Source organism: Heliangelus exortis, chromosome 17, assembly GCF_036169615.1.
Source record: "Heliangelus exortis chromosome 17, bHelExo1.hap1, whole genome shotgun sequence".
Lineage (NCBI taxonomy): Eukaryota > Metazoa > Chordata > Aves > Apodiformes > Trochilidae > Heliangelus > Heliangelus exortis.
The window spans coordinates 12110201-12124159 of NC_092438.1; the positions used below are offsets into that span (position 1 = coordinate 12110201).

The 13959-nt window shown below is 52.6% G+C and overlaps 1 protein-coding gene across 1 annotated transcript; it reads right to left on the reverse strand.

Moving 5' to 3' along the window:
* Positions 1–394: 394 nt before the first annotated feature.
* On the reverse strand, positions 395–9024 carry AMDHD2 (amidohydrolase domain containing 2). Its single transcript, XM_071760560.1, has 11 exons — positions 8550–9024; positions 7918–8054; positions 7158–7297; positions 6760–6814; positions 6129–6341; positions 4729–4817; positions 4251–4395; positions 3875–3982; positions 3091–3159; positions 2565–2666; positions 395–2158 (listed from the first exon to the last, which is right to left on the reverse strand). Exons 1-11 carry the CDS (start codon positions 8630–8632, stop codon positions 2070–2072), a joined length of 1230 nt encoding a protein of 409 aa, XP_071616661.1. The 5' UTR covers positions 8633–9024; the 3' UTR covers positions 395–2069.
* Between the last annotated feature and the right edge of the window lie 4935 nt (positions 9025–13959).

Consider the following 13959-nt stretch of genomic DNA (forward strand, 5'->3'; position numbering starts at 1 on the left):
AGTGCAGGACCCAGCACTGAGCCTTGCTGAACCTCATACAACTTGTCCCCCCGGAGCTCACTTCCCTCTCCCCTGAGCCCCACCAGGAGCTGTTGCACCACATTTCCACCACTGGGCTGCAGACTGTCCAGTTGTGGCCTCCTTCCATGGGACCAAAGCCTCCAGCACCTTCAGAAGCCCCACATCAGCATGGTCCCCATCCAGCAACAGTGGCCCAGCAGCTCCCATCTCAGCCAGAGATACCTCAAAGAATCATAGAATTGCTCAGGCTGGAAAAGACCTTCAAGATCACTGGGTCCAACCTCATCCTAACTCTATTACCCTGCCACACAACACCATGGGGAAGGTACAGCCTATCCTGAGCAGACAAAAAAAGGTAACACACATACATGGGTATTGTCCAATTCCATTTCTCTTTTAGATTTCTTTTCAATTGCTTAATTTTGTAAATAAAAAAGAAGTGAAGACACCTTGTTTCGTATGCATTTTTTCCCTTGGATTTTTTCACAGCAGTCAACGAGTGTCCCCACTGAGATTTGTAATGCTGTTGTAGCATGTCCCATTTCACAGCACAGTATTTGATGTCTCTTTCAAATGCTTCAAACCATGGAGGTTATAGTTTCTGCTGACATTGGCAGTTGATGTTAGAAACTCTTCAAGACTGCCAGTTATTCCAGCAGAGCTCTAAAGTGCTAGGAAAGCACTTCCAAAAATTGCTGTTAAGGGTTATAAAAAGGTACTGGAAGAATCAGCCTACTTCTGCCAATCCTGACCAGACTTTTGTCTTGCCTTACAAGCCCCACCCTCGCTAAAACTTAACCCTTGTCTAAGCCCTCCCCTCATGACATAAACCATCTAATTGTTTTGAGGCTTCTCAGAGGTTGTCTCAGACTTATGGCAAAGCTTTTCTGACTGTGGTAAGGTTGAAATCAAGATCAGTCTTTGCACAGAAGTGTTCAAGTGTCAGGAAAGGAGCTGACAGTCAAGTACTGGAGAAGATAATAAATGAGCAGAGGAATAATGAGCTATCAGCAACTGTCTTGAAAGGCCAGAGCCCCATTGCAGTTCTCTTCTCCCTCAGACCCTAAGTGGGACCGAGGGCTTGTGAGTCTGTCACCATCAGTGTGGATGCACTCCCAAAAGTGAAAGCTTCCCATCTGTGGCCTGAGGAATGCAGAAACCCATCTGGTGGTGCAAAGGCTCCAGGAGGTGTGGCTGGGCACTGAGCCTGCAGATCCCAGCCAGCCAGAGCAAAGGGTTAAGAGGAACATCACTTTCTGTGGCAGGATGCTGTCCATCTCTCCACCCAAAAACCACGCGCTGTGGACTCAATGCCCATGCAGGGAAAAGGCACAAAGGACCAGAAATGCCTCATTTTTCCTGGGATTGATCTCTGCCCTGAGGATTCAGCCCACACGGATGCACAGCCCCACACTGGCACCGAGTGGGAGAGCTGTGGCAGCCTTTACTCAGAGGACACCCAGCAGAGGGACTGCCAGAGGATGAGAACATGATCCTCAGCTTCTGCTGACACAACAGGAACCTTTCAGCATGAAGAGCTGCGAGCTGAGCTGCTGGAAGCTGATGTCTAAGCAGCCATGGCTGCCTGGGAGCAAGGCAAACAGCAGGCAGAGGAATGGAAATGGCTTGAGCCTGCCTGGGCACGGGGCAAGTGAGTCTGTGCTCTGTAAAACAGTGCAAAGGCTGGGACAGCTTCACACTGCTGTGAGAGGGTGACAGGAGCACCTCTGCCTGGGGACTCCATACAGGACAGCTGTGCAGGTCACTCTGGGGGAGACAAAACACCCCCCCCCACCCCAAAACATAGATCTGCCTGCTCTCCCCACTCCACTAACTGAGCACCAACAAATTTGTTGCAGGCATGGCTGTAACTGGAAGCAGTGCTTGTGCTGGAAAATGCAGCTCTTTGGTATGAGGCTCCTTTAAGGGAGTTGTGAGAAGGAATTGTAAAAAAAAAAAAAAAAAAAAAAAGGAGAAGAGTGGAGTGGTTACCAAAGCTGCTAACCAGAGTGCCAGAGAGCCTCAGAGGGCACAGAGGCAGCCCAGTGTCACATGCCCAAGGCATCCTGTCTCCAGACTTGCTCGCCTGCGATGTACGTGGCTTGCACATACAGAGCATCATTCAGCATCAGGAAATCTGCATTGGACAAGAGAGAAAGGAAGCAGCTGTCAGAGAAATGGAGCAGCTGAAGCTGGCTGGGGGGAGGTGGGCTCGGTGGGGAAGAGCCACAGGAAGCTCTTCTGCTCCTTCAGCAGCAGGAGGGCAGTGCAGTGTCACCCTTGCTAGGGCAGCTCTGCTCCATGCCTGGCTGAGATGCGAGGGACTCACAAAACGTCACCCACATCCAAAGCAAAAAACACTGGAGCCAAAACCTGGAGCAAATCCCAGGCAGAGTGACTCTCCCTGAAGCTCCCACTGAAGCAGGGGATGAAGATGTGCTCGCAGCAGCCCCTGCTTCACTCCTGCATCCAGGAGCCCTCACACTGCCCTATCCCAGTACCTGCTGTCCCCATACCAGTACCTGCTGTCCCCATACCAGTACCTGCATCAGTGTCATAATTTAGTGTTCCCTTTTTGTGTTCAATCCCCAGGAGCTGGGCAGGATGCAGAGATGCTGCCTCCAACGCGGCCTCTACTGAGCACCCTTGGAGAGAGAAGGGGGAAGCATTAGGGCAGCAAACAGCCCCGTGGCAGCCCAAAGCCTCCTTGCAAAGGCAACTGTCAGCCTGGCAGGGACCCCAGCTGGAACACTGTCCCCACAGCTGTATGGAGCTGGGGAAAGGAAACATCCCTATGGATAACAGCAGGAAGAGGAGAACTGACAACCTAGGGGATGGGAAAATCATTCACCTTGGTGAGAAAGGAGCAGGACAATTCACCTCTTGTTGGTGCTATGAGCTAAAATGAAACCTTCCCTCAAAAAGGGAAGCTCCTCTGAGGCTGCTGATCCCAGCCCTCCTCATTGTCTCAGGTGAGAGGAAATGTTCCCTGGTGGACTGGACACAGCTGGAAAGAGCAAGACCTCTTCCTGAGTCAACCTAAGGAGCTTGTGGCCAAGGCTCACTTACCTGTGGCTTCTTGGAAGTGTCTCACACATGTGTCCATGGTCGCCACGCTACCACTCAGAGTCTTTGTGCCTGGGAGAGGAACAGGATGGCACTGAGCAGGTCCCACAACTCAAAGCATGAAGGAGCAGGGCAGTGGGAAGGCAGAACATGACCAAAAAGGGGGAAAAATCCTGGGCTGAGTTGTGTGTGCCCACAGCCATGGCTATTGAGTGACAGAGTGAGGAGAGAGGGAGCCTGGGCTGGCAGCGCAGAGAGGAGCAAGGATGTCACCCTGCAGCTCCACTCTGAGACCAGCTGAACTGTGTGAGGATCCAGCTCACAAATGCAGGCATCTGCTGCCAGAAACAGAGAAAGGGAACTGAGACAGGAATGAACCTCCTCCAAAATATCTTCCCAGTCTCCAACTGGTTGCAGTTTAGTGAGATGTGTTAATAAAAGTGGGGATGTTATAGTGAAGACGAGGGACAATAAATAACTGTGCGATTTCTGTCCTTTCTGACCCCACTGGAACCTCCAGCACCCATGACATTGGGCAAAAAGAAGTTTAAGGGTGTTGCAGACAGATAGAACTTGACAGATTCCTCCTTACTCCACCAAGATTGGACAATACCCCTCTTCACAAGGTGTCACCCCAGGACCAAGTCACTGCAGAGCCATTAACCTATCGGGCCCCAAAACCCAAGAGTGTGGCACTGAGAAGCCCTGAGCCCGAGGTGCACTGAGCTCTCCAGGAACAGACATGAGCAGCAGCTCTGCCCCCAACCTCTGGCAGGACATCACTCACCTGCAATGTAGGTGTTCAGCCCATCAATCTCCACCACCTGCTGACCCAGTGTGTGCCGACCCGGCGCCAGCCCCAAGCCTGCGATCGCATCTGTCACCAGCACCAGACCTGAGGAGCACAAGGGAAGAGGCTGTGTAAGCTTTGCAGCTGAGTTTGCTGCAGCTCTGAGCACTGTGCCCTCTCTGAGAGGCTGGTCCTCCCAGACAGGGGTCACAGTGTGACATCCAACTGCAGCAAGAGGGATGGTGGACAAGCACACGTGGCTGTGACCTCTTCCAGGCAGCGAGGGCAGAATGGCACAGCACTTGTGCCAGTGTTTGGTGGGAGATGGCAGAGCTCCTGGCTGGGGACACTGCGTGGGCCTGTCCTGGCTCACCTTTGGGGTGGGCTCGGTGGGCGATTCGCAGGGCAGCAGGGTTGGTGTGGATGCCATCAGAGATCATGCCATAGAAGACTCTCCGCCCAGCAGGAATCTTGTCACTTGTCAGCAGCCCCACGATCCCAGGGTCACGATGGTGGAACTGGACAAGGGGAGAGAGGACAAGCTGTGGAGCATCACCAGGACTTGTGGGCTCAAGCCCTTCCCATCAGGGGAGGCAGCTGTCATCCTCTAGCAAAAGGATGCTCCACCCTTTACCAGACCAATCTGGGCATTTCCTTGAATTTCAAGAGTCTGCTACAGCCTTGACTCTCTTTTAGATCAGGCAGAAGAAACACAAAGCTGCTGAAACCTCACTGCATAGCTCGTTATGAAACAAGCAGGGGAGAGCATGCATCTGTGTGGAGCAGGAGAGAAAGGACCTGAAGAGATGGCAGGGAAGGGCAGGGCAGGGCAGGGCCCCTCGGGTACTCACTGGCAACATCGCGTTGAAGAGGTGAGTGATGAACGTGGCCCCGTGCTGCACAGCTTCCTCAGCCTGGGAGAGATTAGCCACCGAGTGACCTGGGGACAGAGGTCAATGCAGGATTTCTCTCTGCCCATCCCTCCATTTCTATCCCAACAAGAATGAAGATGCTCTGCCACCGACTCTGCTCTGATGCCCAGCCTGGGCTGGGGTCTGAGATGCCAGCCTTGGCACAGAGATGTCTGGTCACAGAATCACAGAATAATTTAGGTTGGGAGGGACCTCTAAAGCTCATCCAGTCCAACCCCTGCAGTATCAGGGACACCCTCAACCAGATCAGGGTGCTCAGAGCCTCCTCAAGCCTCACCTTGAACATCTCCAGGAATGAGGCCTCAACCATCTCCCTGGGCAACCTGTGCCATTGTTCCACTGCCCTCATGGTAATGAACTTTTTCCTAACATCCAACCTAAATCTAGTCCTCCCTAATTTAAAGCCATTGCCCGTCATCCTGACTGTGGGTGTTTCACCTCAACATGTTCACTGTTCACGCCACAACTGTCACATATGTCTTGCTCACAAGGAGCTGTCCTCAGGCTGGACTAGAGGCCCAAGGACATGCTTTTCTGCTGCCCTCAGATACATAAAAGATTTATAGAAAGGCGTCAAGGGGGCAGAGAGTGGGGACTTTGCCAAGGAAGAACAAAGGGATAAAACTATCCTGAAAGAAAACTCTGTTTTCCCCACCAAAGTCAGCAACTCTGATGCTTTGTGGGCAAACCCTGCCCTTGTGTATTTCCATGCTTTATGTGGCTGATAGATAAGAGATGCTCTGCTGCCCTTCTCACTTCAGGTTTAATTTCACCCTGCATAATTCCCTTCAGTGATGTGAGGCACAGCAGAGTCAGTGAAAAAGAGGACAAGAAACATGCAGCCAGCTTTAAGTCAGTGGCCATTAGGAAGAGAGGTGTCCTACAGTGCCTCCAGTAGAAAAAAACTATCAAAACTCAACAGTAACCTTTGGAAAATTATTTCACCTCTCAAACAAGGCCTAAAGCAGTTGAACTTCAGAGTTTGAACCTTTCCACAACATCAACCCTGAGTTACATCTTTATTCAGGTCACACTGCTGTCCCTTCTTGTGTTTGAACAGCACCAAATGCTCCCATGTGTTACAAAGCAAGGGCTCCTCAATCCATGAAGTTTGGCCGTTCCAGTAAAAAGGTGGACAGATGTGTAGCATCAAGTGAGGTACCTCTTGGTGACAGGTCTGTCACCTCCACCTCACCACAGGGACCAGGCAGAAGACACTCCCACCCCATCCAGTCACACTGAGACACCATTAGAGATGCTACAGCCCCAAGAGAGGGGCTGCTGGGCCCACGTGGAGCCACCTCCTCCCCAGCCCTTACCCAGGGAGACACAGATGCCCCTCTTGGTGAGTTCCTGGATCACCTCACTGCTCCTCTTCATCTCTGGGGCCAGGGTGACAATTCTGACATGGTCCAGGGACCCATAAGTGGCAAGCAGGTCCTGGAAGGCACCTTCCTCAAAAGTGCGGAGGCAGTGCTCTGGGTGTGCTCCTTTCTTCTCCTTGCTGATGAATGGTCCTTCCAGGTGAGCCCCTGCCCGAACAGGAACACCAAGTCATGACCTTTCCTCTCCCCACCAAGAAACCTGCTGCATCTCCCCTGCTCCAGTCAAGCTGTGGCCACTCTCCTGCAGCAAAACACGTGGCTCAAGTAACTCTGAGCTCAGCACAGTCAGAGCTGCAGTGCTGTCAACTGACCCAGCCAAGCTTCCCCACTTCCATCACCCCGTGGGGCCCAAGCAGGCTGGAGCAGGGTGTGTGTGATGGCAAAAAACACAGCAAAGGCCAGGGACAGGCTGAGGGAGACAGCAGGTCTGTGCCCACCTGCACAGCTCTCCCACTGAGAGAGCTCCAGCCCTCCCTACAGTAGCTTCTTTCCCCTTAACAAGGAAAAAGACAACTGCCCTCCTAGAGCAGCACTGGAGAGGACAGCAAGGGACAAAATCACTCACCCAGGATACCTGCTCCATGGGCTCCACCATTTCTTATACTGATCTGAGGGAGAACCTAGAGAAAAGGGTTTGTCAGGCATGGCACCCCAGACACAGCACCCCAGTGTACTAAAGCAAACCCAAACCTCAGGCCCACAGAGCTTTGTAGCTGGACCACTTGGGACCATCAGCCAAACACAGCTCGCCAAGAAAAAATGAGCTGCAAGCCCCATTGTGCAAAGCTGGCCCGGGAGACTGTCTCATGGTCTGAAGGTCAAGGGCAAGAAATCCAGGGGTACAGTCCAGCTCTTCATGCCCACAGCTTTTCCACCAAGTCCCAAGCCTTGGCCCTGTCACCTCCAGGTATCAACCCCAACCATTTATCACCCTGTAGGGGAGAGAGGGAGAAAGTCACTGACCTGGTGGTACAGAGATGGAGGAGATGTCACCAGGGTGGGACAGAAGGAAGTCACTCCATGGGAGAGAATTTTCTGACTGACCAGGTCAATCCCTGATTTGAAGTCATCTGTAGCCAGGGAGAAGTCCACCCCGAAGCCTCCTGTGCCATGAACAAAACAGAGATGAAATCAGTGGATGTTTTCCCACTCAAAAACACTGAAGAAACATTTTGTGTGACTGGAGTGAGCCATTCCATTTGTACAGCACTGACCAGAAGGAAATGGCTCCACCAGCACTTCCCCTGTCCCACATCCATGAGGCTCCACAAGTACAAATCCAACCAATGCTGTCCGGAAGTGCTTTTTTCCCACAGCATCCCAGCATTTTGCAAGCATCAACTTTTTCTTCTGATGCTGGGCAAAATCCAAGGATTCCCCACTGAAGTGGGAACATAAACTACCCTTGGCTCTCAGGAAAGAGCTATTGCATTTAAATGCTATTGAATTTCTAGAAAAACCCTGGAAAGGGTAGGGCAGACATCCTGCCAGCACCGGGGCAGCATAAAATGATGATAAAAATGAGGTTAGGAGGAAAGCTGTGGTGAAAACCCCACTGAGCCAAAGGGGATCAACTACGTGATGGCAGCAAGCACAGGCAAAGTTGATCTTTATCCTTAGGTGGGTGACACATCCCCCTTGAGCAGCTGAGAGGCACTTGGTCACGGGCAGTACAGGCAGCAGGGGGGACAGACAGACCCAGGGATCTCCCACCCCACTCTACCATTGATCTGGACATCAATGAAGCCCGGGGCGATGATGCTGTCCTTGCAGTCCAGCTGGATGTCAGCAGAGCCCTTCTCGTCGAAGAAGAGTTTCTCCGGGTTGAGTATCTTCCCCTCTCGCACCCACAGGTCCTCCCTGGAGGGACAGTGGCACAAACACACAGCTCCTGCTCCCGTGACAGCCGTGGAGGAGCACACAGGAGCAGGTGGCCATCCATGGGGCAGGGGTGGCCTTCGAGGGAGCAGAACCCTCCCCGGCACCCTCTGCCACGGGCTCTACAAAGCCTGCTCGGGCAGAGCTGCTCCTCCAGCGGGAAAACAACCGGCAGCCGCCTCCCTGCGCGGCCTCGGGGCTTTACACACCCGACAGACACGGGCTCTTCGTGGGTGGCGATGGCCGAGGGGCCCCGGGGCTGGCAGAGGAGGCAAAATGGAAGCTGAGGGGGGCAAAGAGGGGCCCGGGCGCCCACCCGCATCGTCTTCTTCAGAAAAAACCGTCACAGGAGAGCTGTCCCCTGGGGGACACGGGGACGGGACACGGGGACAGCCCCCGGGGCACTCCCGGTTCCAGGGCGGCTCCGCAGCCCGGCCGTGAGCCCCGGCACCCCCCGGCACGCCCGGCAGCCCTCACCTCTGGAGCTGATGGCTCCTCAGGATGCGGCAGTTGGTGAATTGGACGATGGGCGCGTCCGAGACGGATTTGTTGGACGGCATCGCGGGAGCCGCCGGGAACGGGAGAACCCCCGGGGGAGCGGGGTCAGGGGCGCGGGGCGGGCAGCGGGGCCGGGGGAGCGTGGCAAGGCCGCGGCTGTGGTGAAAGCAGCAGGTGAGGGGCGGAAGGTGCCCGCCTCCCCCGGGGCTGCGGGCTGGCGCCGGGAGGCACAGGCCCTACCGGGGGACGCGCTGAGAACCCGGTGTAGCCCCTCCTAAGCCCCTCCGGCTCCGCGGAGCAGCCGGTGCGGCACAGCCGGTACCGGGACCGTGGAGCCCGGCACAGGCGGTACCGGGACCGTGGAGCCCGGCACAGCCGGTACCGGAACGCTGGGGCCCGGTACCGCCGGTACCGTGACTGCGGGAGGAGCGGGTCCGGGGCGGGGCGCGCCGGGTCCCGGTCACGTGACGCGCTCAGCTGACGCACCGGGGGTTCCCTCGCACGTGACCACCCCCCTCCCCTCAGCCGCCATCACGGGAAGGGCGCCGCCATCTTGAGGAGGTCGCGGCTCGGCAGGGCCGGGCTGGTTCGGTTCGGCTGCCGGTGTGAGAGAGCGGGCAGGCCCCGCAGCACCCCCAGGCACAGCCGTGCTGTGAAAGGCCGTGGTGAAAGCCTCCACAGCGGCCTTTGGGTCTCCAGGCGGCCCACGCGGCTGCTGGGCCCATGTCCTGGCATTGTCACCGGTGTGGCGTCAGAGGCCGTCACGGGGATGACACCGCGGGGATGGCAACAGAGAGATTCCTGCCCGGGAAGCCGAGGAGGCTGCTGTGCCCATCCTGCACTGCCTGGGCCTGCTGCCCCTCCTCCTGGCAAAGAGTGCTTCAGGGGATTCACTCTCTGGGTCTGGTTTAATCACTCTGAGCATTAAATAGAAATCAGTAACATTCCCTGTTGGAGCCTCTGAGGCACTGGCAGCAGCGTACCCTGGTGTTTCACCACCATGTGTGGTGTGGAGTTAATGAAATGCTCTTAATCACAGAATGGAATAGTTTGGGTGTGAAGGGACCTTAAAGTTCATCCAGTCCCAACTCTGCCAAGCCCAGGGACACCTCCCACCAGCCCAGGTTGCTCCAAGCCCCATCCAACCTGGGCTGAGACACTGCCAGGGATGGGGCAGCCACAGCTTCTCTGGGAAACCTGGGCCAGGGGCTCAGCACCCTCACACCAAACAATTTCTTCCTCAGATCTCATCTCAATCTCCCCTCTGCCAGTTTAAAGCCATTTCTCAGCAGCCTGAGAGGGACAGAGGAATCTTGTTCTGTGCTCTACAGCCAAACCCCTCCAGCAGACCATGCCACCAGGGGTCCTTAGGTCTGCAGCCTCTGTGGACAGAAAGGGAACCACCTCCAGCCTCTCAAACGTTGTGTGAGCACTACACTTTGTTCAAAGCAAAGCCAACATCCAAGCATTTACTGCTGCACATCAGCCTGAAGAACTTCCCCCACTCCCACTCGGGTGTTTATCCCACTCAGTGGCCCACGGAGGGATCTCAGAGAGAGCTGAGTGTCTCATCAGGGGCTGTGTCTCAGCAGGGCCTGGGGGGAGCTCTGCTGGTGAATCACAGCAAGAAAAGAGAAAGGAGGGGGAAAGGAATTGTGCGTGGATGTAACATCCCCCTCTGGCCAGAAACTGAATTTTCATGAGGTTTTGTTCTGTACTCATCATTCCATGATGTCAGTGCTTGTCCACACCGTGAGCTGCCTCTTACTGTCAGCAGGATGCCAGGAGAGGCCCCTGAAGAGGAGAGCTGGAACGCTGCAAGCTGGGGCCAGGGAAAGTCCCTGCAGCCCTGTTTTGGGAATCCGAGGCTAGGAATGGCTTCAGGCAGGTTTTCCTCATCCCAGCTGAAATTCCCCACACCTGGGGAACCCAGCAGCATCCCGGTGGGAATGATTTGTGGCTTCTGTACAGGTGAAGATGTGGAGACTCCAAAACAGGAAGATCAGAATCCTAAAAGTGGATCTCAGGCTTGCTTCCTTGAGCCGATGACTCTGTGAGGAGGGAAGAACTCTTGCAAGCTGCTAAACCAAATTCAGATGTCAGAAGGCATATCCAGCACCCAAACTGCCTGTGGCCAGGAGAGGGCACTTCCATGTGGAAGTACAACCCAACAGACTCGTGACAGTAACTTTTCTTCCTCAGCAAATGCAACTACTGAGTTGCTATAGACAGGAACATCCACCAAAAGGACCTTTCCATGGGGTTCACCCCACCGACCCAGCTTCACCCACCCTTTGGCAACAGAGATCCCACATGTTTTAGCCTTGGCTGTGAGCCCTACAGCAAACCCCTGAATCAGAACGTCGGGTTCATCCCTTTGGATGTTCTTTTATTTCTCAGTATTTACCCTATCATCCATTAGCAATAATTGCACACTCCTTTGCTAATAATTGCCTGTCCTTTCTCTCTACTGCCCCAGTAATAGGCTGAGGGAATCAGAAGCTGTAGATTCACTTGCATTTGCTTTAGCAAATGTTTTTTCTTTGTTTTTTTCCTTCATGTTGAATTATTTTTAACCTGGCTTGATTCCCAATCAAATTCACTGCCTGGTGGCATCAGCAGTTGTACCACACACTTGGGAGAAGCACAGGAGTGTGTGTGCCAGGTGTGAAAGGAGGTCCAGGTGTCCAGAGGGAGGGCTGGGGCTCACACTGCTCCCAGGGGATGTGCTGGAGGAGATGCAGCCTTGATTTCTGATTTTTCCCATGCATTCCCAGGAAGGTCAAAGATATTCTCCTAATGCCCACAAGAGCCAGGGAGGCTGTTTACATCTGAGCTGAGAGCACACTGCAGATCTTGGGGATATATGGGATTTCCTAAGATTTGTCCTCAGGCTACCTTAGCTAGAGAAAGCCCTTAGTTGTAGGTGGTTGCTCTCTGTCTGTCACTTGAGGTCACCCCTTTACCCTCTCCCAAAAGCAAAAAAAGCCCAGATGTAACAGCAAGGACAGGTCAGGGAGAAGTGCCAGTGATCTGCAGACCTTTCAGGAGGCACTGGGGACCCTGAAGTTTGGCCCCAGGATGAGCCTCAGGCCTTCCACGCTCCAAGGCTGGGGGAGGATTTTTTTTTTTCTGTGTGCTTTGGCACCAGGATACAGGAATGAGCTCACAGCAGCTCAGCAGTATGAGCTGCAAAGCTGTGACTGTCCCAGGAGCTAAATGAAGCATGGCTTGCAGAGAAAATGAACAGCATTCATTAGTGAGGAACAAAACTGGAGAAACTTTTCAGGACACACTGCTTTACCCTGCTACAGAAAATTCACACTCCAGGATAAGTGGAGCTGAGAAGATTTGCTCTGGCTTTACTTTAATTATGACAAATGAGGAAGATGGTTAACACCTGTAAAGCAGGAAAAGGCATGCTAAGAGCAGAGGGGGCAAGTCCTGGGTGTCAGAGGTGACCCTCACTTGAGGAGCAGTGATGGTTTGTACAGTCAGGCTGATGGAAGCAGCAAAAAGCCATAAAATCAATATCCCCATGGTCAGACTGTGAAGGAAACATGGTTTATTGAGAGCTGTTTTCCTTACATCTGCTGTTACCCTGGAGTTGTCAACAGTGGCTTAATTTCTGGGATCACTTTCTCTTAATGAGTTTTTTCTTTACCCAAAGCTTATTTACTTTTCCAGGTTACTGTGCTCTTCTGTAAACCAGGTCTCCCAAGGAAAGACAATCCCTGAGCAACCATGGATACAATTCTACAGCTTGAAAATGCTTCTCCAACGGAGCAGTAAAACCAACAGAAGCAGAAGTGTGCAGCCTTTGTGAAAAAAGGAAAAAAGAAAAAAGGAAAAAAGAAAAAAGAAAGAGAAAAAAGGAAAAAAGAAAAAAGAAAGAGAAAAAAGGAAAAAAGGAAAAAAGAAAAAAGAAAGAGAAAAAAGGAAAAAAGGAAAAAAGGAAAAGAGAAAAAAGGAAAAAAGGAAAAAAGGAAAAAAGAAAAAAGAAAGAGAAAAAAGGAAAAAAGAAAAAAGGAAGAGAAAAAAGGAAAAAAGGAAAAAAGGAAAAAAGAAAAAAGAAAGAAAAAAGGAAAAAAGGAAAAAAGAAAGAGAAAAAAGGAAAAAAGAAAAAAGAAAGAGAAAAAAGGAAAAAAGGAAAAAAGAAAAAAGAAAGAGAAAAAAAGGAAAAAAAGGAAAAAAGAAAAAAAGAAAAAGGGAAAAAAAGGAAAAAAGAAAAAAAGGAAAAAAGGAAAAAAGACAAAAAGCCAGCATGAAAGAGTTAAAAAGAAAAAGCTCAGGGGGCTCTGTGGAGGCATTGTCTATGCAGGCAGCATCCCAGCATCTGGCATCCCTTAACCCCCCCAGCCTGAGCTGCCTGCTAATGATGGGCACCTTCCCTCTGCTGCTGCTGCAGAGCCACCCGCTCCCTGCTCTGCAGGGCTGACTCACTCTGCAGTGCACACATTACAGAGCAGGATTTCTGTGCCAGCACCACCACCTCTTTCCAGCAGGCACTCCGGGAAGCTCCCAATTCACGACCCGGAGCTGCCGGCTGCCCCCTTCCAACTCAAACGCCAAGCAAAGCACTGCAGATGGGGCTCTGCTCCCAGTCGGTGAAGGAAGGGACCTCAAGCTCTGTGATTTTAGTGCTCTGAGTCACCTGATGCGTTTGCTGATGCAATAGCATCAGGGAAGGACTTGAAATGGGAGTTTTTTGCCTGGGAGTCATCAATGAAGATCCAGATCGTCGCTGCCAGAAAACACTTGGCCAGAGCAGCATCCTCAGCTTGGTTATGGTGTATTTGCAGGTCCTCAGCACAAAGCAGTGCTCCACCCACACATGCTAACCCCACCTGTGGTTTTATGGCTTGACATTCCAAGGCAGGAGCCCAAATGCCATCACTGGGATTTTGCCTGCATTTCCATTACCACCCCGAGCCCAGTAACTGCCTCCTGCAAGGTGTCCCCATGCTGCAATGGCATCTTAAGGAGTTCCTATAGGCTGGGTCCTTAATTACTTTATTTCTCTCAGAGATGAGAGCTACCACCACCATTTAGTTGCTCTCTTAAATACAGTTTGCTCATACTCCTGTAAAGTGGCAAAAATCAAGGCTGGCAGCAGGTTCTGCTAAAGAATCACAAAATGTCTTTGGTTGGAAGAGACCTTCCAGGTCATCCAATCCAATCTTAGACCAACCCTGTAAGCTCACCACTAAGCCATGTCCCTAAGGACCAGCTCCACATGCTGTTTAAATACCTCCAGGGTTGGCGACTGCACCAGTGCCCTGGGCAGACAATTCCAGTGTCTGACAACCCTTTCAGGGAAAAAATGTTTCTTAATATCCAGCCTAAACCTCCCCTGGCATAGCTTGCATCCATTTCCTCTGCTCCTGTC